Below are 26,770 nucleotides of genomic sequence, written 5' to 3' on the forward strand. Positions count from 1 at the left end.
CTGTGCTGGGCCACAGCTTTCCCTGGGAAGGAGTGTGTTCTCCCTGGGCATTGCCTGAGAGCTCAGCTCCCACAGGAGATCTGAAGCATCACCTCAGAGTGCAGCCCAGCGCAGGGCTGGGAGCGATGGTCCAAGCTGGTGGGTGAGTTTTGGGTGGGAGATGTGGCCGTGGTGGGCCTGCAAGGGGAGCAGTCAGGCACACGTGGCAGTCGGTGACATGGGGATGGAGTCTCTCTGCTGAGGGTTCAGTGAGGGATGTGGGAACTGCCTGCCTCAAACGTGGAGGGTGCTGTGTGAGAGGTCAGCAGAGAAAAATGGCACCTGGGAAAGAGTGAGTGTGTGCTTTGCTAGAAACCCAACCCAGTGAGCGCCTTCTGCTGTTCTGTGCGTTTAGTTTTCTCTCATTTTCTCTCATTGTTATAGGAATAATTTATTGTGGGTGGGTTGCAGTGTTGCAGGGTGGGATTCTTGCAATATCGTCACAACTCCAGTCTCAGGGGTACTTCAGTAACCCCTTTGCTGCACTGTGAGGGGGGATGCTCTGTGCCCTATCCAAGCAGCTCTGTTCCAGCTTACTCTGCCCTGGGATTAAGGGTTTGTGCTTGCCTTACACTAACTAAAGTCTGCTTTGGGGTCAGGCAGTTCATCTGATCAAGCTGGAAGTACAACTTGCGAAGAGTGTGAAGAGGAAGAAGGCAAGGGCCAACCTTTCCTACAGATTTCACAGGTTTAGTTCATCTAAAACCCATCACAGAATGCCCCCAGCAGCATCACTCCCGTGTCCATGGCATCAAGCCAGGAGGGAGTTGCTGCCTCTTGACTCAGGAACCTCCTTATCTTTCAGCTGGTAATGCAGGAGCAGCTCCTGCTGCTTGCAGCCTCTGATGCTGGACTTTTTGCTTCATTAGTTAAATCTTGAGTCCTTCCTTGCGAAGGAAGCCTGTAAACTTATTCTTGTTCAAAGCTCCATCAGTGAAATGTAGGCAGTAAAATGATCACCCCAATGATCTGTCTTGCTCGAGCTCAGTGTGTTTCTCTTCTTGGAGCAGGACTGGAAATGGAGCCATAATCCCTAAAGCAGCAGTCTGTGAGTGTGGATTGGACTGTAACTGTTGGAGAACTTGGCTTTGGAGTAGGGAAAGTGAGGGAGGGGCTGCCTGGTGCCCCCAGGCAAAAGGGAGCAACTGCTTTTTGCGGAGCGACATGAGAGCAGAGCTGGTGTTCATAATTTTGGGGAGGAAGAGTTCATAAACGTCTTCTGTAATGATGTTCCTGGATTATAAAGTGTGTGAATGGCCGGTGGCACTTGTTTGGAAGTGTGAGATTTATATAGTGCCAAAGAAACCCTGTATGGAATTAGGCAGTGAAAGCTTTTGCACCTTTATTGACAGTTAAGGTAAAGATGATTATTTAAGCAGAGTTTTTGAGGTGCCTAAGTCTGCGTTATGGATAGAAATGCAAGCAAAAAGGAGGAAAAAGAGCACTGCATTGGCCGGGAATCGAACCCGGGCCTCCCGCGTGGCAGGCGAGAATTCTACCACTGAACCACCAATGCTCCAGCTGCCTGCACACCTGCCTGCACACCTGCCTGCACACCTGCCTGCACACCTGCCTGCTCACCTGCCTGCACACCTGCCTGCACACCTGCCTGCTCACCTGCCTGCACACCTGCCTGCTCACCTGCCTGCATAGCTGCCTGTGCCTCCCTGCCTGGCCAAGGGCTCTGCCAACAGCAAACTGGGGCTGAAGAGCTGGTTGGGCAAGCTGGGACCTGGAAGCACTTCTGTAGGCAGGAGCAGGGATATGGGTCTCTTCATCCACAACTGATGTGTTAATTATCTCTGGGTAGCGACCTGCAAGTTTCTGGGGAGGAGCAGGTATTATATATGGAAACTGTGTTGGCTTTTTGTTAAGTCTTGGGCTGTTTTAAGAATATATTGAAATATACTGTTAGTAGTAAAGTTAAATACATGGGATGTTAACTGAAGCACTTATGGGTGGCTGGAAGGGTCCAAAACCATGGCACTGTGTGTGGGTCTGGTGGGCAGCAATTCCCTGCCAAGCCACCAGCACTCTGGGTGCGTGCTGAGCTCCTATTCTGTGCCATGCTGGGGGTGAATGACCCTGATAACCTGCCCTGTTGGAGAGGGTGTGTAGACCTGGTAACTTCTCTGCAAGCACACAGCTGCACTGGGTTGGCCCTTGAGAGCACATCCTGGGCTGAGAGTTTGTGAACGGTGTAGGAGGCTGCAGGCTAGAGCAGCAGGAGGGCAGGGAGCTGCTGGTGAATGTGAGCAGGGAGGAGGGGAGAGCTCTGGTTTTGCTTTTGGGTTCCTTCAGCATTCTGGATTTCAGTACTGCTTTCTCTAGTGCTTGTTGTGGCTGAAAGTCCCTGTCTCTGACACCAAGCCCCTCAATGTTTGTATCAGGCAGAACCTAAACTTCCCTGTGTGCCTCTTGCTCCTCTCCCCAGGTTGGTGCGAGAGTTTGTGGCTCAGAACAACACATCTCAGATCAAACACGTGATCCAGATCCTGTCACAGGAGTTTGCGCTCTCCCAGCACCCCCACAGCCGGAAAGGGGGACTCATTGGCCTCGCTGCTTGCTCCATTGCCCTTGGCAAGGTAGGTGTGATAGGTTTTTTGGCTTGTGCAGGTTGCGGTGAGAGAACAGCAGCTCCTCTTGGGTCAGTGTGATGGGGAGACTCGGGCTGGTGGCCCCGCAGTTCCCTGGCTCCCTCCTGCTATTGCAGCCCACAACTGGGTTGTGTTGGAGTTTTCCCAGCACACCCAGCCACACCCTTTGGGCCCAGGAGCACTTTCTGGCCTGGGTTACGTCTTGGCAGCTGCTTAAGTGTGGTTAAAGGGCTTCTGTCCATCTTCAGTCTCCAGCAGCAGGACTAGACTCAGCCGGTTGGGTGCTAGTTTGTGTTAAAAGAGCTGACAAGAGTTGCAGCCCTTCCATTTCCTGCTGTGCACTGCTGACACTGGCCCTTACAGAAATCCATCCCTGGCTCCCTCTGCCCTGCAGGCAGGAGATGAGGCAGATGCCCAGCAAACGTGATCGCTTCTCACTGTACCTGAATAAAAAATTCAGTAATAAAATTCAAAATTCCTTAGTAAATCCTGGCCGGCATAGGTGCACTAAAGCCATCACAGGCCTGAATATTTGCAGTGTGTTCCAGGGCATCTCGTCCCACTCGCTGTGGCATGGTCCTTAGCTAACCAGTCTCCTCGTGCCCCCAGGACTCTGGGCTGTACCTGAAAGAGCTGATCGAGCCGGTGCTGACGTGTTTCAATGATGCTGACAGCCGACTGCGGTACTACGCCTGCGAGGCTCTCTACAACATTGTCAAGGTGGCCAGGGGCTCCGTCCTCCCGCACTTCAACGTGCTCTTCGATGGCCTCAGCAAGGTAAGAAGCTTCCTCTTAACCCCCATGTGCTTTTCGAGGACTAGTCCTCATCATCTCCAAACCAAATTGTCCAAGGTTTTTTTTCCAAGCAAACTGATTTACTTTGACCCAGACAGGTCTGAAGGACAGAGTCACAGAATATTCTGAGTTGGAAGGGACCCACAAGGATCAGCAAAATGAGCAGTTTCTACACAGTAGCCACTGATACTGTGGGTATGAAGTTGACTGTCAGATACCTTGTTCTCTGTCCTCGCCTCCAGGATGTATTCTCCTGCTCCTTGTTGGATGGTACTAGAAAATGAGGCTGAGAGAACTGCTGCAGGCAAGGTGGATCTGCAGCACTTTGGCTTTGTGGGGTCTGTAGTGTCAAAACTATGTCTGTGTATGTCTGCCTTTGCAGATTTTCACTGGTAACCTGCACTTCTCTGTTCCTTGGGGGTGACTGCTGGCCCATGAAAACCTGCATAGCTGGGGGAGGTGATGTGTGCTTGATCTCCCCCTTAAGAAGTCTCTCAGGAGAATTTTTTGGAGCCTAATGAGAAGTTGGAGATAAAGGGACTTCTGTATGTCTGTCCCTGTGTTGTCAAAGGAGAGTAACAGTCCTGTGAGCCTGTTGTGAGCCGTGCTGCAGAACAGGGAGCAAACCTGGGACCTGCTGTTGCAACGTCTCTTTGTTTCTGTCTTTCACAGCTGGCTGCTGATCCTGACCCAAATGTCAAAAGTGGCTCTGAGCTCCTTGATCGGCTGCTCAAGGTATTTTTGCTCTCCGCTGAGAGTCCTTGGTGCAAGCTGGAGGCATGTCCTGGCTGGGGATATGTCAGTCCCTGAGGCTGCAGCTGCTAAAGCCATCCCACCTCAGTCCTGTGGCTGCTGTCAGAATATTTTTTTCTCTCACTGGCTGCAGCCTCTTCGATCAAGGCTCTGGTAGCCTTCTCAGGCAGCTGGATGTAGGGCCTCGTGGGTAATCCCAGTGGTATGCGTGCATTCAGCTTGTGGGAGCTGGTGGAAGCAAGGTTTGAGTCTGAGGGTTGCAGTGCTGTGCCAGGCAGCAGAAGGGCTGTTCCTCTGCTCTCCCTCCCTTGCCTAAGGGAGTCGTGATATGAGTGGAGCTGCTGCTGCTGCTTCAAGGTGTGGGCTTGGTTCCCATTCCTGTTCTGCCTGCTGGTGGTCTTTTACTGCCACAGACCTCCCAGTTCCTTTTCTGCTGCTGTTCAGAGGTGAGCTGCTCCCTGCCAGGTCCTGCCCTTCCTCCTTGTTATCACAGCAGTTAACTCAGTCTCCTCTGCAAACCTTCCTGCTGGGAGATGTGCTCCACTGCACCAGGCCCAGGGACTCGGCCATGCAGCAAAATCCACCAAGCGTGTGGAAAGAGCTGAAAAGGGAAGTGAGGGGACTCTCCCACCCATATCCACGTGGTTACACAGAAGTGCTTGCTCATGTGTGCAGCACAGCACTGAGGCATGAATCAGAGAAGCTTCCCAGCTTCCTGTTCAGCCAGGCTGTCACAGCAGTCAGGAGCATCCCTCTCTGGGTCCTGCTAAGCATTAGTCTCTGCCTGAGGGGAATTGCCAGCTCATTGCCTGAATAAACTGCATGATTCCTTCTCCCCAGGTCTCCTGACATGCAGACTCATGCTTGTTATCTTTTTCCTGTCACGTGCCTTAAAAATACAGGGCGGGAGGGCTGCTGCATGGACGTGTGTTGTTAGCCATCCTAACACTCTCTGCTTGGGCTCTGCAGGATATCGTGACAGAGAGCAACCAGTTCGACCTGGTAGGTTTCATCCCGCTGCTGCGTGAGAGGATTTACTCCAACAACCAGTATGCCCGCCAGTTCATCATATCCTGGGTAGGTACACGGGGTGCCATGTGTGCCTGCCAGTCTGAACTCCAGAACGTTGTGTCCCATCAGCTTCCCATGTCCAGGCAAACTGCAGATATCCACGGTGATGCGTGAGCTCCTGGACTTAGCTCAGCAGGTTTTTAAGCCAGCAGAGTTTTTTACCTGCTTCTTTAAAAGGGCATCTCCCTTGTCACCTTGTTGTTGCAGTCACAGTGACATGGCACTGCGCTTCTGTCAGCCTACTCAGGGCATTGTAGAAAGTACACTTAAAGTGTTGCTTGTATAGACATACTGTGCTCTAGAGGTTACAGTCTCCCAAGGGATAGTGCTAGGCTGTTTTCCATCACGCAGAGGTGATGGAGAGATGTTGCTCTCCAAGAGGCAAGGGATCTCCACTTGCTCTCTCCTTTCTCTGCAAAGCAGGAGCTCCTGGTGCCTGGCTGGAGTATGGGGATATGTGTTCCCCTGTCCTCTCTCTCTCAGCCATCCCAGGTCTGCCTGGATGCATCTTGGTAGTCATTCCCAATCCCTGCTTTGTTTTGCAGAGCTGTGATTGGAAAGGTAGCACTGCTGCAGGCTGATTGCTTGCTTGCTGTGCTAGCTCAGCTGTTTCCCAAGATGGGCAACTCCACAGTGTCCTCTTTTTCTTCCCCCCCATCCCACACAGCTCAGCTCTGAATTCCTCAGTATCCTGCCAGATTTGTGTTGGTGATGTTAGTCCACATCTCCAGAACTCACCTCTTTTTTCGTATTCCTCCCTGATCTAGATCCTGGTCTTAGAGTCTGTGCCTGATATCAACCTCTTGGATTACCTGCCAGAAATCCTAGATGGACTCTTCCAGATCCTGGGAGACAACAGCAAGGAGATACGGAAAATGTGAGTGTGGAGGCGGGCTGGGCATGAGGGCTGTGTGATGTTCACTGTTCATCCATCACTTTTGCTATTGGTTTGCAATTCTTCTGTGTAACTGCAGTGAAGCTCCGTGTGTGTGGTGGGAGACAGATTGGCTTGGGCAGTGGATCAGAGTGTCCTTGGCAAGGGCCTCCCCCATCCCGTGACCATACTCTACACTGGGGGACAAACTGTTTTGGCTTGGTTGAATTGTTGGCTTCCAAGCACCTGATGTCGGAGTCACAGAGCCTGGTGTGTGGTTCTGGGATGGGCATGAGCTCTCTGAAGAAACTTGCAGCATGACAGCTTCTCTTGGCAAAGCACAGCTCCAGCCCAGCATGTCCTAGGTGGAGAAGAGAAACAAGGATTGGGAGCTTGCTCCACAGATATGCTGCTGCTCCTAAGACAGAGGCATTTTGAAGTGCAGGAATGTCTGCGTGTTCTCAGGGAGGTCAGAGGATCTTGGCATTTTGTGCTGGGAGAGACTGGTTTTGTAGGGCATAAGTAAGTGCTGAGACCAGCCTGGGTCTCTCCTGCTGCCAGGCCTTTCTGGATCCTACCTACATCTCTTTTTTTCCAGCATCCCCATGTCAAGGAACAAGCACTGAAAGCTTTGGCTGTCACCTGCCCCTCTGCTCCTCATCCCAGGCACCTCCATATCCACAGAGCCTGGGTGGCTGTGGGAGAGTTGTGAGAAGCTAGGGGGGGCTCTGGGCTGCCATCACCTCTGTCCTTGCAGCTGTGTGCAGTCTCTGCTGTGGGGCAGGGTGAGCTTGTCAGCATCATCTTTCCTGACCCTGCTCCTGTGTGGAGGCACTTCTGCCGTGCCACCAGCATCCTTCCATGTGCACCTGCAGAAGACAGTCTCCATAAGTTCTTCCTAATTGCTCTAAGGCAACCAAGTTCTGACCAGCTGCTCTGCGTCTCTACAGGTGCGAGGTGGCTCTTGGGGAATTCCTCAAGGAGATCAAGAAGAATCCCTCCAGTGTGAAATTTGCAGAAATGGCCAATATCCTGGTGATCCACTGCCAGGCGGCAGGTGAGTGCACAGGACCGGGCAGTAGCACCAGCCTCCTGATTTGTGGTGCCCACTGTAGATTCAGGCCAGGAGTTTTCCAGCAGGCTGTTCACCAGCTCAACTGCTTGCCTTTTTTTTGTCACTGTGCATGAAAATTCTGCTGGAAGTGGGGAACAGGCAGCTTTCCTATAGTTGGCACAACTGCTTTTGTATTGCAGATCCCCCAGCCACAACACAGGTCTGGCATCCTCCAAAACGGAGGGGCCTAAAAGAAAAATATTTGGCACCTGTGGATATCCAGCACTTCTAGGAGGATCTCTGTAAGGTCTTATTGTAACCTCTGGTGGCACTTGGTGCATAGGTCAGATAGTTAAGGATGTGTGTGGTTGTGCCAATGCTGCACTGTAGCTCCCATAGGTCTGCTGTATAGGCAGTGGCAGAGAGTCACAGCTGCAGCTGGATGTGTTTCCTGAGAAGGGTCTTGTTCCCTAGTTGTGCTCATTAAGCTTAAACTGCTCTTTAAATGTTGCTGAATGGGAGTGGGTTTCTTGGGGGACAGAAAAGTATAGATAGACTGAGATCAGTTGTTCTTGATTAAACTGACTCCCAGTGAATTTACACTGTTTAAGCTTAAAATCTGGCCTTGCATCAGCAGAGTGCCTTGGCAGTGGTGCCTCTTCCAGAATTTGGGGAGGCTGTTAAAACCCCAGCTCTAGGAATGATGTTTGACCCAGACCTACAGCTGCAGTGGGTGGGACCAAAGAAATGCCCTTATGTGTTGGGAAGCTTGACAGAATACCTGTAAATTAGGAAACCTGCATTAAGGATAGAACTGGGGTAACTGAAACCTAATGATTGTGTTTAATATCAAGCTCACTGCAGATTCAGGTCTTACTGATCTCCTCTGGGACTAAACTGTCCCAGATGAAGATCTCTCAGGATGGAGCAGAGGCAGCTCCCTGCTTGCAGGTGGTTCTTGGCCTTTGGAGCCAGTGCTGCCCTTTGCCTCACATTTGCTTGTCCCATGTCTTCCAGATGACCTGATCCAGTTGACAGCCATGTGCTGGATGTGGGAGTTCATCCAGCTCGCTGGCCGGGTGATGCTGCCTTACTCCTCAGGGATCCTGACCGCTGTCCTGCCGTGTCTCTCCTACGATGATCGCAAGAAGAGTATCCTTGTAACTCAGAGCTGCTCCCATTCCTGCCACAGCAACCCACAGGGAAGTACCTGTTCCAGTGCCTGTTTCCTGCCCCTGGAGTGCAGGTCCAGGAGAAGTTCTCCCACCAAGTGCTAACACCCACACTGGCCCTTGGGATGTGAGGGGGGTTGCAGTAGCTGGGCTGGGGCACCTCTGGTGGGGCTGCAGTGGCTTCTCCGTGGCCAGCACCTGCCCATGTGTGGGACTGCGTGTTCCTTACACTGCCTTCACTCAGACATCAAGGAGGTGGCAAACGTGTGCAACCAGAGCCTGATGAAGCTGGTCATCCCAGAGGATGATGAAATGGATGAGGCCAAGCCATCAATGACTATACCAGCAGAACCCACCTCGGAGGAATCCCTCTCCAAGCCAGAGGCAGTGACCACTGGTGAGTCTCAGTTGGTCTGGGCCATTAGAGGTGTGAGGAAGGTCGAGGGAATGTTCTCAAAAGAAGTTCTTGAGTTGATTTGGTGTCCTGAAGCAGCTCAGAGCACATGGGATCTCTATGCTTTCTTTGGAGACCTGTTGCACAGATGATCCTCTGCTGAGACAGACACGTTTGTTGTAGTCTGCATAAGAGGGTCACTGCTCTGACCTGGAGCCCAGGTGGTGCTGCAGTGCTGCGTGCCCTGGTGAGCATCCCCATCCTCTCACCATGCTCCCCTTCAACTTAGTTATCAAGTTGACCTGAAAAAGATAACTTTTAGTTTGTGAGCAGCTATTGTCACCCAAAGGAGAACTCAGAGAGCTGTGTTAGTCCTGGTAGAGCGTCAACACATGCATGGAGGATGTCTGTGGTGGGGAAGGGTAGAGAACAAAAAGGAGAAGAATTTTGGATCCTTTCCAGATTCATGGTGCTCTCCAGGCCATCTGGCAGGTATTGTCCCAGTCCTAAAATTTCCAGCACATAAAAGGCAGAAGTTTGCAAGGGGGGTGGGAGACCTGAAGGAGGGTTCAAGTGAAAAGAAACTAAGTGGTCCCCATGAATCAATGCCTGGGAACAGCAGTGGTGTTAGCCCTCCAACATCCCTTGGATGCTGTTGTGTTGGCATGACTAAACATTTCTTCTGGCACAACACATCTTTGTTGTCCAGGTGTATGAAATATGTGTTAGTGTTTAAATCACGAGGGCTGATCTGTGTTCTTCTAAAGCTGCACCTTCAGCCCGGTGCTCTCCTATAACACACCCACCAGTGGCTTTTCGAAAATCCTGCCATGAGAGGGAGCAGGAGGATGGGATTAAGACTGAAGGGTTTTCTTGTCCAACAGCAGCGGTGCAAGGCGGGGAGCTGCCGGGGGAGCTGCCGAGGCAGGGTGCGGGTGGCAGTGCGGGCATGGGCGGCGTTTGGGGTGGCAGGAGGAGGCGGCAAGCGCGAGAGCAGCGCGCAGGACAGCATTGGTGGTTCAGTGGTAGAATTCTCGCCTGCCACGCGGGAGGCCCGGGTTCGATTCCCGGCCAATGCAGTGCTCTTTTTCCTCCTTTTTTTTTATTTCTATCCGTAATGTGGACCCAGGCACCTCAAAATACCAGTCTAAATAAGCATCTTAGTCTTCAGTAAAGGTGCAAAAGCTTTCATTACCTAACTCTGTACAGGTTTTCTTACTGTAAGAGAGAAAGCAGAAAAATTTACTGCTGTAGCACATCAACAAAAACTTTTTAATTCCTTATTTGTCCCAAGAATACCTTCTTGTATTAAAATTTATCACAGAAGGGCTTTAAAATATCAACAGAAAGCTTAATTGCTTTATTCTTAGCCCTTCTGGTGTCAAATTGCACCTTGAAGCAGGCAGGATCAGATAAAACTGATGCCTTTCTATGAGAAACTCAGCTCTGCTCTTCAGGCATGCTGATGGAGTGATGTTGCTTGTGTGAGTAGAGGCTGTTGGCACAAGGGGGCACAAAGAGTCAAGTTCATCTTGTCGTGCTTTGTCACCATGCTTGTAAGACCCAGTTTTAGCACGGAGCAGAGGTTGGAAAGCTGTTTGAGTCACTTGGCTTCGACGTGGAGTCAGGCTGTGGCCAGGTGGAGATGTCCTGGGTTGGATTCTGCCTTCACTGTGCGTGTGGTATCTTTAGGCATTAAAATCAGGAGAGTCAAAGGCAGCTCTGCAGTTCTGAGCTACTTCTTTAAGAATGGTTGAAACCATCAGCAGGATGTATCTGGGCCTCTGTTACAGAGGAGGGGACCCAGTTTGGGGCAGAGGTCTGAAGCTGTGCCCACTTGCCTTTTGCTGGGTAAGTGCAGTTCTGTACCAGCTTGTCTAGCAGCAGGGAAGGGCTTGACAAGGAGTGTAAAATGCTTACTGTAGGCAGGAGGGATCCCCTGGGTCCCTGGACCCTCAGGCCATGACTGGTGATGTCTTTGCAGAAGGTCATGCAGCTCTCCAGCCTCCCAGTCCTGCTGTCTACCTTCCCCATCACCCCACTAGCTGTGTCTCCTATTTTTCTGCCCCCAGGTTCTCTGGATGCATCTGGTGACTCCAGCAACAGCAGAGTCTTCACAGTAACCAGGTAGGGTCTGTTTGTTGCTTCAGAGCGGCTTGAGGAGAAAGCTTCTCAGGGTACAGACAATGACTGACAGATGCTGGACTGGGGGGCAGATGGGGGTCTCATGGTTCCAGTAGGGTGGATGACTGGGGATGCTCTAGGAACTGCTTCTCTCTGATGTATTTACACCAAAATCCCTTGACTTTAGGATGAACTGAGGTATTTCTTCCCCCAAAGAGACTGACCCAGTTCCATGCTGCTGTCTTGGCAGCCCACCATGGCACAGGGCTATGGGGCTGGACCTAGGGCTGCACAGGACTTGGCCTCCTGCCAGCCTTGTGTGGCATTAGTCAGCCCTGCACCAGTTCTGTGCCCAGCATGATCTCTCCCAATACTTCATCTAAATCATCTCTCCTGCAAATACCTTTCTTCCCATCCAGCTGTCTGAACTGGGGGACAAATCCTTCTGTTCTAATAGCTTTCCTTTCGTCCTGCTGCCTGCAGTTCCTTTACTCTGAGGTAGTGACTTCCAACACTTCATTGTGCTGATGCTTATTTTTATTTGTCGTCATGATCTCCAAAATAGGATGCCTTGCTTTAGCTGCTTCCTAACAGCGTGATGCCCATCACAACACATCCCAGAACAGTGCAAGCGTCAGCTTTTCAGGTTGATGGTCTGTACTCTCTGTTCCTTTTTTTGCACTTCTGCACAGCCCAGCTACTCCTTGGTCTTAATGATGCCCTTAATTTTTTTTCTCTCATGGAAGTACAGGTCATTTCATTTGCACCTAAATGTTGGTTTATGGTGGTTAAATGATTTTCCCTGGCTTTTTTGTGGTTGCCATATCCTGACCCTGCTCAGCTCTTGAAGTTTAGCAAGTGCAGAAGTGGATGTGCATAGGGCTGAAATGGGAAAGAGGGTGGGGGAAGAAAAAGACGAGGCATTGAGTCAGGAGGACAAGTGATAGCCATGGCTCTGTGCTGAAGATCTTGCACGTGAGGGAGAGAGGGAGTGAAAACTGAAGAGGGACAGAAGCAGGGAGAGCTGGGATGACTTGTCCCAGTGTCACTGAGAGCCAGGAGGAGAACAGCTGCTTGAGCTGAAATGCTCTGTCAGCAACTCAAGCACCAGGGAAAACCATCCGGGACAGAAGGCAAGACCCTCCATATCTCTAAGAGACTGGTTTTGCAGAGGGACTTTTTCTTGAGCCCTCCTAAGCCCTTTTCAGCAGGAAACGCCAGGCTTTACTGTGGGGTTTACCTGCCCTGTGCGACCTCTCTGCTGCTCCAGCGTCCCTGGGACCTGAAACATTTTTGCCGTGGCATCTGTTGTGGGGGACTGACACAGGATTGGGGGGAGGGCTGTATATGGCTGACGGGAGCCCTGGACATCTGCCTGGTGCTCCATCCATCGCTCAGGCTGTCTGGCTTGGCGCTGGAGCCGGAGGGAGGCAGGAGCTGGCACCCGTGGCCATCAGCAGCCATAATTCACAGCGGGGAGCGGCAGCTGCCAGCACACTGAATGCCCACTGGGTGTCAAGGCAGGACCGCAGGAAGCTGTTGCGTTGCTGGGAAAAGCTGGAAAGCCTGCAAACAGAGGAAGTTGCAGCTGCCTTTTAAGATGAAGTCATTCTTTGCTTCTGTTTTTGTTCATTCTGCGCCCCCCCCCCCCCCCCCTTCTCCCAGCCTCCCCCATCGAGCAAATGATGGAGCACGGCCCAGCGCCAAACATCCAGCTCTCACGCCCCCTTCCCCTGCCCTCCCCAGCCGGCTGCAGAGGGACAGTGCTCCAGCAGCAGGGAAGGGAGGACCTTGGTCAGTGGGGGCAGAGGAGATCATGGCCTGGTGTCTGCAGAGGGCCATGTTCTGGGAAGGTGCTATCCAAGAAGATGACAAGGCCTGAATGCTTAATACATGGATGCTGGGCACATTCCTGTGGCCACAAACTGACACACTTGATCCTAAAACATGCTCCAAAATGCTTTCCAAGTATTTGCCTGCTTTACTTGGAGGGAGTTTCCTAGTGGCATCCACTAGGAAATGGAGACCATGTCTGTGCCAAGACAGAAACTGGCTGCTGGAAGAGCCTAGCTACACAGGGCTGGAGGGGTTTTGGGGTTCCCCATCCAGATGGAGGGCCTCACTTCCAGCTTCTGCAAAAACTGTCACTGGAAGTGGACCAGAACCATGTTTCAAAGGCACTGGATCCTTCCCATGGCCTGACTGAGCATGCTGCTGCTGCATTCACTGGTGTGAGCCTGGATCAGGAAGGGGAGGTGGAAGCATGGTTGCTGGAGCAGAGCCCGGGCTTCCTTCCGTCAGTCTGAGCTGCCACAGGAGAAGATCCAGATGTCTGTCCTGCGTCAATGGACCAAAACAGCTGGAAAGTAAGGCTCTTGTAACTGCATTGGTGTTTCAAAACAAGACCTGGACAGTTTGAGACAACTTCCTGATGGTCCTACCAGGCAGAGGGTCGGGCACAGCTGGAAGCAGTCAGTGTTAGGCTGTCTGGGTGATGGGACAAGGTTGATGGGACCACAGTCCCTCACCAAACTAGACGAGGGACATGAAATCTCCAAGAAGAGCCTTTGTGGTACTTCCTGATGCAAGGAAGGCGTCATGCTTTAGGTGGTGGTCAGCAACACATAGACATGTAAAGCTGTGTGTTGCTCTGCAGAAAGGGCAAGTGGCTGCCACGTGGCTGAACTGCCCAAGCCTGTATTTAAACTAGGCTTTTGAATGTGGTAGTGCTTACTACAAAGCTGAAATAGCTGCTGCTTGTCTCATGCTGTAAGTTGCTGTACCCCCATGCCCAGAGCCTGATGCACCTTGAAGGTGCAACTGGGGAACTCATGGTGGTGGGAACACTTTGGTGGAGGGTAGGGATGATGTTGAGTGCTCTGCAGTGCCCGGGGGATGGTTGGCTGAAGAGGGAGCATGATGGCTTGCTTTGAGCTAAGGCACCAAGCCTGCCTTGGAATCCCATTCTCCAGCAGCTTGTCTTGCACAGCTTTTAGGTCCAGGGTGGCTCTTCCTGGCCCTTCTTTCCAGCCTGGAGTGAGGAGATGGCTTCCCTTTGCTGCTCGCACTTCATGCTTGGGTGGCTGAGCTGGAGGGGGACCTCAGGCACACTGTCCCAGCCCTTGTCACGGTGATCTACAGCTCGTTGGACTGGATGCCTCTGCCTAGACCTTGGCTTTGTCATTTTCCTGGGAGATCTTGGAAACTGCAGTAAGCAGAAGGAAGCCGAGAGCACTGAAATGAGAGTGATGGAGGACAAGAAAGTGACAGCTTGTGGGACCAATAGCAAAGCTATTTACGTCCTGGCCGCTGGCTCGAGCCCATTGAGCAGCACAGCTGCCAGCCTGTATGGGAGCTGCCCTTGTGACTTGGACCACAATGAAAGAACCTGGATATTTCCACCCTTGGCAAGGCCATTTTGCTGGGCTTGCCTAAAGGCTAGAGCCTGGCCTGGACCTTAACCTTGTCTGAAAATGGGGTCAGGAAAGCAGCTGGGCCAGGCAGGAGGCCAGGAGAAAGATGACAGCTCAGGCATTGGCAGAGAAAAGGTGACTGCTGAGGAGAGAGATGGCAGAAGCCCGTGAAGAAAAGGGAGAAGTGAGAAAATGGGTTGATAAAGGACATGAAGTGAAAAACATTGCTGTGGATTGAATGTAGTGGGAAAGTAAGCTCAGTTCTTATGCTGAAGGGTGCTTTCTGAGATGGGAGGATGTGCTGGGGGATGGGTCTTCTGCCCCACCACTGAGCTTGAGCAAAGACTCTCAGTATCCAGAAGTAAGAGCCTGACACAACCCCCATCATTGCTCAATTTGCCCTAAAAACATGTTCTCGCTGTCACAGGCAAACGGCAGGGGCGGTGCCAGGGCCACACTCATCCTCCGGAGGAGAATCTGGGGTAGTGGGTTAGATGGAAGTGATTGCATCTGACATCTGCCCTGCCGCAGATGCCGGTGCTGGAGCCGGCGTGGCAGGCCCGGAGGATCACATTAACGCAATGCCATTACTGCTGCTCCCGCTCCCTCCTGCCTGGGGATTAAGGAGAGCCAGGCCGAGCTGCGTGCCTGGCTGTGGAGCTGCAGCACGCTCGGCTGCTGCCGTAACCCCTGGAAAGGGGGTAGCCCACAGTAGTCTGGTGCCACTCTGTCCCAGAGGCAGAGGACTGTGGTTGGTGAGAGGTTTTTAGCCCAATTTCCCATGTTTGTCAGACCCGTCACCTTTCATGGTGGTTCCTGGCTTTTGTGCTGAGTAAAGGAACTGCTTCTCCATCAGCAACCCCCCCTAAAAGGTTTATCTCGGCAGCTGCAGGCAGAGGGTAGCCAGTGAGGAGCTTTTCCCAGCTGCAATCCCTTCTAGTGGGAGCCGAGCCCAGCAGAGCCACAGAGCATGCCTGGGGACTGCCTGGGGACTGCCTGGCTCCAGGTCAGCCCAGTGCTCCCAGCCACCTCTTGGGGTCCGCTTGGGTGGGTTTTGGCTTGAGCCACCCAGGCTCCACCTAGATGCTGCATCATGAGCAGTGATGAAGAAGGGGTTTTCACTAGTGATTTTGGCACAAAACAGATTGGAAATTGCTTGTAGAAGCAAGTTTCTACTGTGCTGTTAGAAGTCCAGCATCAGCAGACTCAACAGTTCTGTGGCAGCCCATGGCACCTTGCATCCCGTCCACTTACAGCAGCACAGAGCTGGTGGGATGTGACAGCATTAAAGCCACCTCCAAACTGCCCAGCTTCAGGCACCAATTCTCTCTGCTGTCCTTTTGGCCTCTTCCCTCTGAAAACATCCATTACCCTGATGTTTCTTTTTCCCCATCCTGTGCAGACAATGAGTATATTTGGTGTGGAGGTGTTACTGAGTCAAGATTTCGTTCTCCTCTTCTGTCTGAAGCCTGGGAGCATGGCAGGCTGTGCAGCTGCCATGGGAGATGCTTTTGTAGGAAAACCAAATGCAGTGTTCGTTCAGGCTGGCTTAAATGAACTGGGATGCTGCTCCCTTGGACATCTCTCCCAAACTCCTCATACTCCGGGTCCCTCCTTCCCCTCAGTTCCGTGTGTCTGAGCATTTGGCCCTCGGCTGTTGTTTTCAACATCAAAGTGAAATGCAATTTGCAGCCTCCAGCATCTGTTAACGTGAGGCAGATCAAGCAGTCAGATCCCCGCAGGGCTCTGAGGGGCTGCAGCCTTCTCGTCTCGCCCTTACAATGTGTGTCCTGGGGAAGATCAAATCCTATTAAGCCACAGCTCTACTTGCAAATTATACCGTGAGATCTGCCCCTTAGGATTTCTTATCAAACAAGATGCACGGCAGCTCTGTGCACACTGGAAAAATCGGCAAGAACCTGGTCCAGCCTTGAATAATTCAGTAGCTTGGGTATGAGAGGCGTGACATGGCTCTTGAGTGCAACCTCCCCTTGGTGGTCTTCTCCAACCATCTTGGTTCTAACCATTACCTCTCCTTAAATGAGTCTCCTGTGACAGGTACTTCCCATATCCTTGCTGTCAAGGAAGTGAGAAACCATCAGGTAGATTTCAGGATCAGTCAGAACATAAAAATGCCATATCATGACAACTTCTGTTGGGGTCACCTGTCCCAATGCAGGTCCCAGCTATTTGGGAGAAAAACTGGAGGAGCAAGAGCTAAGAGTCTGCAGCAACTGTCAATTTCTAACAGGCACAATGTCCTGACAAACTAAGGGACTTGTTTCCTTTCATCTCTTGTTTATGATGAAGGGTTATCCTGATCTTTTGGGAAGCAAGATGAAGGTCTCAAGACAGTGTTGTAGCAGAGAGCTGCATCCCAAACCCGCTGCCAGACAGGGCACCATCTGCAGTTATCAGCCCAAATCCATTGGGATCAGTGGAACCTGGATGCCTTCATCAGATTGGAGTTTGAATACATGGGTTAATGTTCTCTGAAGCTGTTTGAGCAGGTCAACCTTGAGGTGGATTCTGAGTGGCATTTATGGATCTCTAATCTTTGAACCCCAAATCTGGCAACTGCAGTATGGACCAGTTTCTCACACAGACATGCTACTGTTTTAATTTAGAGTAGTGCCTTCTCATGCATAGGTACCAGCTGTTTTGGGAAAAGTGGTAACCCTTAAAGCCTCAAAGATTTCTGTTGCTTCCAAAGCATTATACAAAAGGAAAGTGACTATTTACTTAGATAGTGATAGGACAAGGGGGAACAGTTTTAAACTAGGTGAGATTTAGATTAGATGTTAGGAAGAAACTCTTTACTCACAGCATGGTGAGGTGCTGGCAGAGGTTTTGCAGAGCAGCTGTGGATGGCCCATTTCTGGAAATGTTCAAGGGCTGGCTGGACTAGCCGCCTGGTCTAGTGAGTTTCATCTAGTGAGAGTTTGAGCTGAGGTGTTTGATGCAGCCTCTGGAGTGTTGTAGACTTCCCCACAATGGGAGGAATGAGTTGGACTTTACAGCACTGAAGCAGCCTCTCTTCTTTCCATGCAGCTGTGAGAGGATCCAGGTGACCCTGAACCTGGATGGAATAGTTCAGGTGCTGGACTACCACCTTAGTGATACATCCATTGGGATGATGACCAGAATTGCAGTCCTGAAATGGCTTTACCACTTGTACATCAAGACTCCTCGTAAGGTAGGTTGGGGACTCAGCATTCAGCTGAGTTTGTCAGCTCCCAGCTTGTTCCATTGCCTTGATAGCAGTGCAAATTGTAATTGTCTTGGTAGCTTTGCAAATATGTGTCTACCTGCCTTTTCTGAGAAGGCTTTGGCTGCCAGATACCCTGTAGCTTGAGGAAGAAGAGCTCTCCAGCTCAGATGGAAAATGCTGGTGAAGCTCTTGGCAGCCTCTCTTGGGGCAAGTGTCCTGTGGCTGTGTATGACCTGGCCTGTAGGACTGATGCCCACCCATCCTTCTGCTTCCAGATGTTCCGGCACACCGACAGCCTCTTCCCCATCTTGCTGCGGACCCTCTCAGACGAGTCGGATGAGGTAAGTGCTGCAGCTGCTGCAGAAATCCTGGAAGCCTGCTGCTTCCACATCTACCTAGGCTTTGGGTTTTTTTGGTGGAACTGAGGTATTTTGTGATGCTTGGCCAATGTTGGCACTGAGGGGTTTTACCCTGTTGGCCAAACTGAAGAAGACCCAATGCAGAGCCTGTAGGTACTTGCTCAGCTGAAAATCCTGCTGTCTTGGGGGTTCTCTGATGTATAAACCTTGTTCTCCATCTCTGAGAATTGACCCTTCAAATCCAGCTCCTAAGAATCGTTTTTGCCTGCCTGGGAAGGCAGATGGGGCTTCACCCATGGGGCTTGGTCATGGTCAGATCCTTGCTGCGTGGGAATTCAGGTGCCTTGCAACAACCTCTGTAAAGATGCAAGGGGGATTGTGTCCAAGCTGGCACTGCCAAATCTATATCATAAGCCGTTTAAGCAGCACCCACTGCTTGGAGGGCAGCAGCAGCATTGCCTGGCGGGGCTGCAGTAGATGCTCAGTGGCATCAGGTTGGCTGGGAACCACTCAGCTTGGAAGTGAGCAAAGATAATCAGGCAGCAAACTGAGCCAGCTTGCTCTGCTGTTGCTCTTCATCTCCCACAGTGCTGCACCATTTTCCTGTTTCCTCGTCTTGCCTCTTCACCCCTCTCCCCTGGTTCCAGTCATCTCAATTTTGGTGTTGTTGCTGTCTTATTCCTCTCTAAGTTGTTCCCTGGGGCATTTTAGTGCTTGGGTGGGAGGCCAGCAGCATGGCCCACAGCTGGCCCAGGCACTGGTAGAGCTTCCACCATCAGCTGGATCCTCTTGCCTGGAAGTACAAATGATCCTGGCTGATTTCTCGGCCCAGACCTTCCTCATGGAATAAAAATCACATGCTATGCTGTGCCTTATATGCTCAGAGCACCAAACCCCAATCCTGCAGTAAATCCCATGTGTGAGGGGGTCGTTAAGAGAGGAGGGAAGGGAATGAGCAAGTGAGGGAATGACTTGCAAAGGCAAGCAACTGCCTGGCCATTTTCCATCCCCTGCTGCTTACAGTGCAAACCTTTCCAAAAGAGTCCCCAAGCACACATCTGCCTTTGCAACGCTCTAGAAAGCCTGCATCTTGCAGATAGTCTCTCCAGCTTGGCAGGAGATCGCAGTGAGTCATGTTGCAATTACACTGCTTATTAATATTTGAAAAAAACAGTGAAGAAAGGACCCTGGTGATGCATTTCCTCCATGTGACATAACTGGGAATGGCGCAAAAGTAATTTTAAGCTGATTTATTTAATCCTGGCTCCTATTTATTTAAATGTTTGGAGGTGGCTTTTTTTTTTTTTTTTTAAGGAAATCCATAGACGAGTCAATCCATTAAACACCACCACTCAGCTGGCTGTCAACCAGATTTGCTGCTCTCTGCGGAGGAAATAGAAATGACTGAAATAGTAGGGGGGTTTTGAGCTGGACATTTTTGGGAATGATGAGGACACTCTGAGCTACTTAACCTGCTATGTCAGTGCCTGTTAGAAAAGGGGATGTGAGGTGCTTGCTTAGCCAGTGCAGTATTTGTTTGCACAGTCATGTTGTCCTGGAGCAGACTGTGACCCCCAGAAGCTCCTGGATAACAGCCTGGGGATCACCTGGTCGGCATGGGGGCCTAAGTGAGCTAAACATCCACTCTGATGAGGAGGCATCTCCCACCTCTTTCCAGATAGGGCTGTGCACGTTGTGTGGTGTAGCACAAAGTGTACACACATCTTCAGAGGGGTTTTTTTTGCTGTCTTCATCCTGTGATGCTGCCCTCCCCAAGGGAACCTGCTGGGCAGCAGTGTTGGTATCATCTGTATTCCCAAGAAGGTTGAACATCCTTCTGTAGCGCCTAGAGTTTCCCTGGCCCCTGTACACATTTTGGAGGCTACCTGTCACTGCTGATGTGCCCTGGAACAGTTGTTTGTCACCAGCTCACCACCAAAGGATGGTCTGGGTTTGGAGGGTCAGTGCTAGTCCGTGCATCAGACTGAAAGACTGTGCTCAGGCACCTTATTTTTAAGGTCTTGTCTTGCTGAGGTGATCTCAGTCTCTCTCTGCGCTTGCCATAAATAATCAAGCCCAAAGCAAAGAAAGGCTCATGCTGGATGGAGCAGATGAGATCCATGCCCCTTAAGTTCTCATGCCTGTTTTTGTCATTCAAGTAGCACAGGGTGTTGCACCACCTCCACTGTGCTAAACAGGGGCCAGCATCTCATGATGCATCTGCAGTGTCCTGAGTCATCTCTGCCGTCTCTCCTATTCCCCTTCCTACCCAATTCTCCTGTGCCAGTAAAGAAATGGTCAAGAGACCTAGTTAAGATTCACAAAGGCAGCACAGAGAAGTTGGAGCTAAGCTGAAACAAGCAGTTCCCTTTGATATGTAGACAAGTCAGGATCCAGGATTCCTGGCTGTCAGATGCTGTGCTGCTGCACTGCGTCACCTCGTGCTGCTTCCTGTGCTTCCCCGACAGGGAGATGTTCCTGTGTTTGAGACCTGGTTTTGAAGGCAATCTATAAAAGCCCTGCTTAAAATTTGATGTGCTTGAAAACTTCTTTACAAGATGTAACCAGATCCTGCTGGGAGTGGGTTTTTCTACACTGTCTGCTCGGTTCATCTGTATGAGTCTTGCTGCCCTGTTTGAAAAACTGATGTTAGGGAAGGTGTAAAGTCAGAAAGTGCTGTTTGGGAGCAGTGGGTGGGACTTTTCCACCTGCAGGCTAAAGGCACCACGGCTGATTGGCACCGCTGATGGGCACTGCTGAAAAGAAGACATGTTCTTCAAATTGCCTCCTGCAAGTTCATGGTGCAAAGGGAGCTCTGGATGTAGCCTTTCAGTTCCCTGGATTCTGAGTGGATCCAGGCACTGAGCTCAAGTGAACACAACAGGAACTGGGGCATCTCAGAAAACCATGAAGCAGTGACGCTACTCGGTTTCTTTCTTTGCTTTGTTTTCCTTTTTCCGGCTCCAAAGTGGAGTGGTTTCTTTAGGGCTGAACGTGTTCCTGTTTGCTTATCTGCTTGCCTCAATCTTGTTGGGGGTTGGAAGTTGTGCTGGGACTTTTGTCTGAATCATGCAGGAATAACGTATGAGGTGGAGCTGGTGTCTGATGTGAAGCAGGGTAGACTCTGGCTTCCTTAACTCTGCTAACATGAAAACCTGCTCTTTATGCAGTGGCTGGGCAAGGCTTTGAGTACAGAAGTACTTCCTTCAGAAGTCTCCTCAAGAGTTGGTGAACTTCCCTAGAGGGAGTGAACTGAGCCTGGGCTGCCACTGACTTTGGAGGGCAGGTTTAGATGGGTTACTAGGAAGACATTCTTCTATGCAGGGATGGTGAGACACTGGCACAGGCTGCCCAGAGAAGCTGTGGCTTGCCCCATCCGTGGAACTGTTCAGGTTGGATGGGACTCTGAGCAACCTTATCAAGCAGAAGGGAGGTTAGAACCACATGATCTTTGAAGTCCCTTCTAACCCAGACCATTCTGAGATTTTGTGATGTACTTGAACATCTACATGACCCTCAAGCCGACTTCCCACAAGAAGCTGAAATATTCTGCCCTCTTGGGTTTCCAGTATCAAACTAGAAGAGAAGAAAACCCTGGCATCGTGATATACTGATGGTCATCTCTTTCCTTTGCATGTCCTGCTGCAGTACTGCAGGATTTCAAAGCCAGGTCTCTGCCCTGCTCTGAGCTCTGCTGTCACCCTAAATCCTGGCGAACTTCTCCTATCGCACCCGATCCCAGTACAATGAAGCTGAACAAAGGCTTGTGCCAAAGCAAATAGCTGTCTTAGCATGGCTTGGTTTGGAGCTTTGCTCTGTTGGGTTTAGAGCCATTGTCCTCCAGCTCCCAGCCTTTCATCTGCCACAGCCGAAATATTGTGACCTGATGCAAAGCAGAGGGTGTAAGCTAAAGACTGCAAAGAGGAGAACTGTAATGTATGTATGCCTGGCTTTATCTGAACTTTTTTTGGTGGTAAAGCTTCTCCGGAGGGAGACTCAATACTATGGGATAGTATTGAGCAAGCAAGGAGGCTACTGGTTTTCAAGGGGGAAGTTACACTGAGGGTGAGCTTGGGACTGAAATGGGGTATAGAGAAACGTGTATCATTCCAGTGGATGGTGGAAAATGCGGTTAGCCTGGATTGCCATAGGTGGAAGCAGCCTGTAAGCAGAAGTGGGGTGATGCTTTTTCAGAGGACTCGAGACCACCTGGTTGAACAATAATCCGTGCACTGCATCCTGCAGAAATAGGAAGTTTCTTTGTGGGGAGTGGGATCCATAGGGAGCTTAGCACCAGTTTCAGACCATGATTTCCTAATTTGTGTATACACATGCATATGCAGTTTATACGTACGCCAAACAACTGGGGTAAACTGGCAATCTGGGCTCGAGCTGGTGCTTGTAGCATTCCTGGGTGAAGTTATGGAGCAGACTAAAACCACAGAAAACCTGTCTGCCATCAGGACAGGCAATCTCTGTCCTGGGGAGCTGACTCTGAGAGGGTCCAGGGTGGGATGGAGATGTAGGATGCAGGATTTGGTGAGTTGGGCTTTGGGTGCCTGGTTCCCTGTGTGCAGAGGGAGGTGGTGAGTGGGAGAAAGCAAATAAAAGCAAACCCCTTGCCCATCATAAGCTCTGGGACTGTGGGTGTTGAATTTGAAGAGTTTGCAGGCATCCAGCCTCCCACAGCATGGCCTGCAGGGATACTCCAGGGCTGTTCCAGCCCCATTCCACTGGCTGGACCTTGCCCTTCAATACATGAAGAAATAGCACTTGTGGCACTTGGACATGGCTTAGTTGTGAGCACAGTGGCTGGACTCAGTGACCTTAGAGGGATTTTTCAACCTTAAGAATTCCATTACGCGATGATCCTTGTGGGTCTCTTCCAACTCAGCATATTCTGGGATTCTATGAAATACCTTCTTGGCATCCTGCCCTGACTGGCATCAGGTGGCATGTTAAGCTCCCTGTGCGCTAATTAAACACATTTAAAGAGGTGCTCTGAGCTGTGGCAGTGTTGGGTGCTGCAGGCCTGGCCCCTCACACCCCCAGCAGCAGGGACAGCTTGGGGATTTACAAAAGCAGGAGAGTGGACAGGGAGTTTTCAGGTTCCAGCTTGTTTTGGGATGGCTGTGGCTCTACTACCAAGTGCATTCCCCACTGCCAGCTGTATTTGCTAGTGCTGTGAGCATGTGTCAGCATGACCTGGCAAGACTTGCCCTGGGGAGGAGAGGAGAAGCCTCCAGGCCTTCTGCCTTCCCTCTGTTCCCCATCTTCTCCTGGGAAGGCATAAAAAATAGATCTTGGCAAGATCGGAGGATAAAAGTTGCTGTGTCGGGGACCTGAAAAGAGGTTTGGTTAAATTGGTGTGGGAAGATTAATTGTGGGTTTTCTTTTCTTTTTCTGTCTTTAAAGCTGGTGGAGACAGGGAGGACACAAGTTTGCTTTTCACACTGTGTGTGTCTGGGGCTCAGCCAGCCTCGCTCCTGGCCACTCCTGGCTCCAGGACTGCCTGCCCATGCTCACCTCCTTCCCTGGCTGTGGCTTAAAGCATTGGAACGAGGAAAAACATAAAACAAAAGGGGCTGCGTTTGTGTTGTGGAAAAGGAGGAAGCACCCAGCAGCACCCTTGGCTTTTCCTCATTCCCACTGGGTCTCTCCACCACCTGCCTTGCCTATCCTGGAAATGCCGTAGGGTTTTCCACAGCCTCACGGATTCTTGGGCCCCTTTGAAGAAGTGCTTTGCTGCCCTTGATGTTCTTGTTTTCTGTCTTGGTAGCATCTTGCTTCACCTGAATTCCCATCTTCTCCTTGGCAAGAATAACCTGATGTTGAGTGCCCCATTTCATTGCCCAGGGCATGCTAGATGTTCACTAGGACATCCAAGGCCGCCCAGGAGCATCTCCCTGCTGCACAAAGGCATTTTAATTTATTTTTTTTTTTCCCAGCTTATCTGTAAATACCAGCAAGGAGGAGCTAGTCCATATCCTTGCCACTGCATGTGCCCCAGGAGCTGCTGCTGCAGCCTGCTCTGGTGTCCTGGTAGTCATCATGTGCTGTGGGATGCTAAGTCTCACTCCCAGGGGTCTGCAGCACATTTGGGGTCGCTTCCCCTTCCTCTGCCAGGGGCTGGGGCCCTGTGTTCTGACCAGAGGCAAATGCCCCCCCTCCTCCAGGAGCACCAAGGCGCTGCTTTGCAGACTCAGGGAGGTGCATCCCATCCGGCACACTCCATCCGGGGGCTGCCTTCCCCCCGTGCCACTGCCAGCAGAGCTGGTCTCGGCTCCGTTCAACCAGAACAAGCGGCAAATTAACCTGACCTAGATCTGGAGAAGCTGACAGTTGTGTGTGCCCTCAAAATCCATGCTCTGAAGGCAATGCAGGGAGAAATCTTGCCTATTCTCAGAGAGGAGAAATAGCTGCTTATTTATAACTGTCTGAAAACCTGCTTCTCATTCCCCGGCCACCCAGAGCTTGTCCTCTTACGTGCTGCTCTTCAGCCCTGTGCTGGGAATGGCTTGAGACATTGGACAGGTCTCCCCATCCATCATGTTGCTGCTTTCCCTATTTACACTAACCAGGCACACATTTGCCCAGAGCAGGGCACACTCCTAGGTCTCATCACCACTGGAAAACCTTCCCAGAAATCCCCCTTGGGACTGGGAAAACGCCCTTGGGGGTTGATCCTCCAGGCTGGCTGTCAGGATCACACCTTCGCCTGGCAGCTGAGAAGGGCTCTGGCCCTCGTGCTCCAGCGCTGTCAGGTCTGACGGCCACTGGGTTCCTGACGGATGGGACCAGCTCGCTCCTGGCGCAGCCGGTCGTTGCCATGGCAATGGCAGGATATTGCTTTCTTACAGCCTCCTGGCTTGCACAAAGCCAGCCGCTAGCTCCAGCTTTGCTTAGCACAGGGATGTGCAGTGCATACCAAGCACTCCTGCCTTTCCTCTGTCCCCAGCTGGGAACCCACTCCGGAGCATGCGGGGAAGAGGCAGCGGGAGCTGGAGCTTCCTGCCTCTTTCCCACGGCTGGAAAACCCCATGTCTTTGCAGCTGCCTGCTTTTACTCCCAGTGCTCATGTGCTGATCCCTCCTGCTTGTTACTTCCTCCATGTTTTTTAGTTGCAAAATTCAGCCTATGCTGCTTTTTCCACCTCCTGCCTGCAACCTACATGGGAGGGATAACCCTTAACCTCTGCAAAGTTCAAGAGGTCCATGCATACCTTGCAGTGGTGCTGGTCACTGCTGCCCTGGCTACTCTGGCTGGAGCATCCTGATCCCAAGCAGCATCTCAGAGATGAGGCTCTGGGTTAAGGATCTGACCTCAAGTAATGACTCTAAAAGCTTTGAGAGGCAGCAGGGTTGATTTTTGCCCAGCCTGGGGGCTTGGTCATGTTTCCTCAAACTGTGAGAGCTGCTGGTGAAGACTAAGCTGGATGATGTGGCTGGGTGGGGGCACCGGGGCAGCAGGGAAGTAGTCACAAGTGGCTAGGTCATGCTGTACATGAACCACATATGGCCTCAGCTCCTGTATGTGTTGGGTTTGGCAAAATGCACCACATGAATGAGAGCCCTGGCTCTTGCCTGCCTGCCAGCCCCAGTAGCCAAGCCCCGAGTCCCTTTGCCAGTTTCAGCCAACACGACTTGGAAACCTTTGCGGGTGTTATTTTCCCATTGCGAGAGCCTGAGACCCAAGTTGGTGCCTGTTCAAAGGCTGCAAGTTCAGCTGAGTCACATGATTAGCCACTAGAGAATCTACACAGGGCTTCAGGAGACCAGGCATCCTGAGCTCTGCTCAGAGATGTCCTGCACTTGAAATGAAACACAGCCAGCATCACTCTGTCTGAGGCACAGATGCTTGAAATCCAGGCAGGGAGGGAGGACCAAGGTCTTCCCTCTGCCAGGACCACAGAGGCCTCTCCCTGGAAGAGGATGAAGGCTGATGATGGCAGGGTCCTCCCATGCTGGCAATGAGCTCCCAGCCTTGACAGCATCCTGGAGGTGCCGTATTCTTCAGGGACAGCAGTAGAAGTTGTTGTCTTATTTTTTTTCCCTGCCTTTCAGCTGCTCTTGGGAGCTGTGGGTTGAGACTTAATCATGTTTATAGGCAGAGGGTCTTCCCAAGCATGCTGGAGCCTTGTGGTCCCCGTGGCAGGCTGCTTCCTCACCACTGCCTCTACGCCGTACACAGCCTGGACAGCACACTGCCTGCTCCATGGCTCCTGGGGGCTTGAAAATCAGCCTTAATTACAAAAAAAAAGCCCCAAAGATGCACTCAGCTTAAGATATCTGTGCAGAAGAAAAACCCAGGAGCTCTTCTTCCTGATTTTCAGGGGTTGTGTTTTCTAGCATGATAAAAAAAAACTCATAATTGGCTTTTTGTTTTTCCAGGGGGAGGGGTTTTCTATGTTAGCTCAGAAACTAAAACTCCTATATAACTGCAGCTCCTCAGAAAGATGCATTGTGAGAACACAGGGAAAGCCTGGGATACTGTGCTGGTGGGCAATGGGTGGTTGGGGATGTGCTCTGCCAGATGCTGAGGAGTAAAGACATGGCAGTCAACCCTTTTTGGCAGCCTTTTTGCCCTGCACAGCCCCACTGCACTTAGAGCACCAGGGATGGCTGATGAAACATCTCGACCCAAGGACATTTGAATGAAGGGGGACCCAAAATAGCCTGAGACTTGAGAAGGGTTGAGGATGGAAAAAAACCCACCCGGTAATAACTTCTGCAGAAATGCTATATATAGACTGATTTGGTGACTTCTGGAAAGAAAGAGCTATGATATCTGAGTGGCAGCTCTGCCCTGACGTCCTGAGCTGAGCCTTCCCTGGGATGCTGCCTTGCAGAGGGGAGCTGGCTGATGTTTACCCCCCGAACATCCCTGTGCTCTTGCTGGTATTGTCCCAAATCTG

General features: G+C 51.3%; 1 protein-coding gene and 2 non-coding genes across 3 annotated transcripts in view; 2 read left to right on the forward strand and 1 right to left on the reverse strand.

Annotated features, from left to right (window-relative positions):
• The window catches only part of VAC14 (VAC14 component of PIKFYVE complex), a 59,481-nt gene that overhangs the window by 1,029 nt on the left and 31,682 nt on the right, over nucleotides 1-26,770 (forward strand). Inside the window, exons 2-12 of the mRNA XM_069026885.1 lie at nucleotides 2,474-2,624; nucleotides 3,246-3,413; nucleotides 4,104-4,166; nucleotides 5,154-5,261; nucleotides 6,023-6,132; nucleotides 7,080-7,186; nucleotides 8,201-8,335; nucleotides 8,600-8,752; nucleotides 10,822-10,876; nucleotides 17,338-17,482; nucleotides 17,773-17,838. Coding sequence (XP_068882986.1) covers nucleotides 2,474-2,624; nucleotides 3,246-3,413; nucleotides 4,104-4,166; nucleotides 5,154-5,261; nucleotides 6,023-6,132; nucleotides 7,080-7,186; nucleotides 8,201-8,335; nucleotides 8,600-8,752; nucleotides 10,822-10,876; nucleotides 17,338-17,482; nucleotides 17,773-17,838 — 1,261 coding nt within the window. The remainder of the gene's footprint in view (nucleotides 1-2,473; nucleotides 2,625-3,245; nucleotides 3,414-4,103; nucleotides 4,167-5,153; nucleotides 5,262-6,022; nucleotides 6,133-7,079; nucleotides 7,187-8,200; nucleotides 8,336-8,599; nucleotides 8,753-10,821; nucleotides 10,877-17,337; nucleotides 17,483-17,772; nucleotides 17,839-26,770) is intronic.
• Nucleotides 1,485-1,555, reverse strand: TRNAG-GCC (transfer RNA glycine (anticodon GCC)). Its single transcript has one exon. It is a non-coding gene; the product is annotated as a tRNA-Gly (tRNA).
• On the forward strand, nucleotides 9,758-9,828 carry TRNAG-GCC (transfer RNA glycine (anticodon GCC)). Its single transcript has one exon. It is a non-coding gene; the product is annotated as a tRNA-Gly (tRNA).

This window comes from Aphelocoma coerulescens, chromosome 11 (assembly GCF_041296385.1).
Source record: "Aphelocoma coerulescens isolate FSJ_1873_10779 chromosome 11, UR_Acoe_1.0, whole genome shotgun sequence".
Lineage (NCBI taxonomy): Eukaryota > Metazoa > Chordata > Aves > Passeriformes > Corvidae > Aphelocoma > Aphelocoma coerulescens.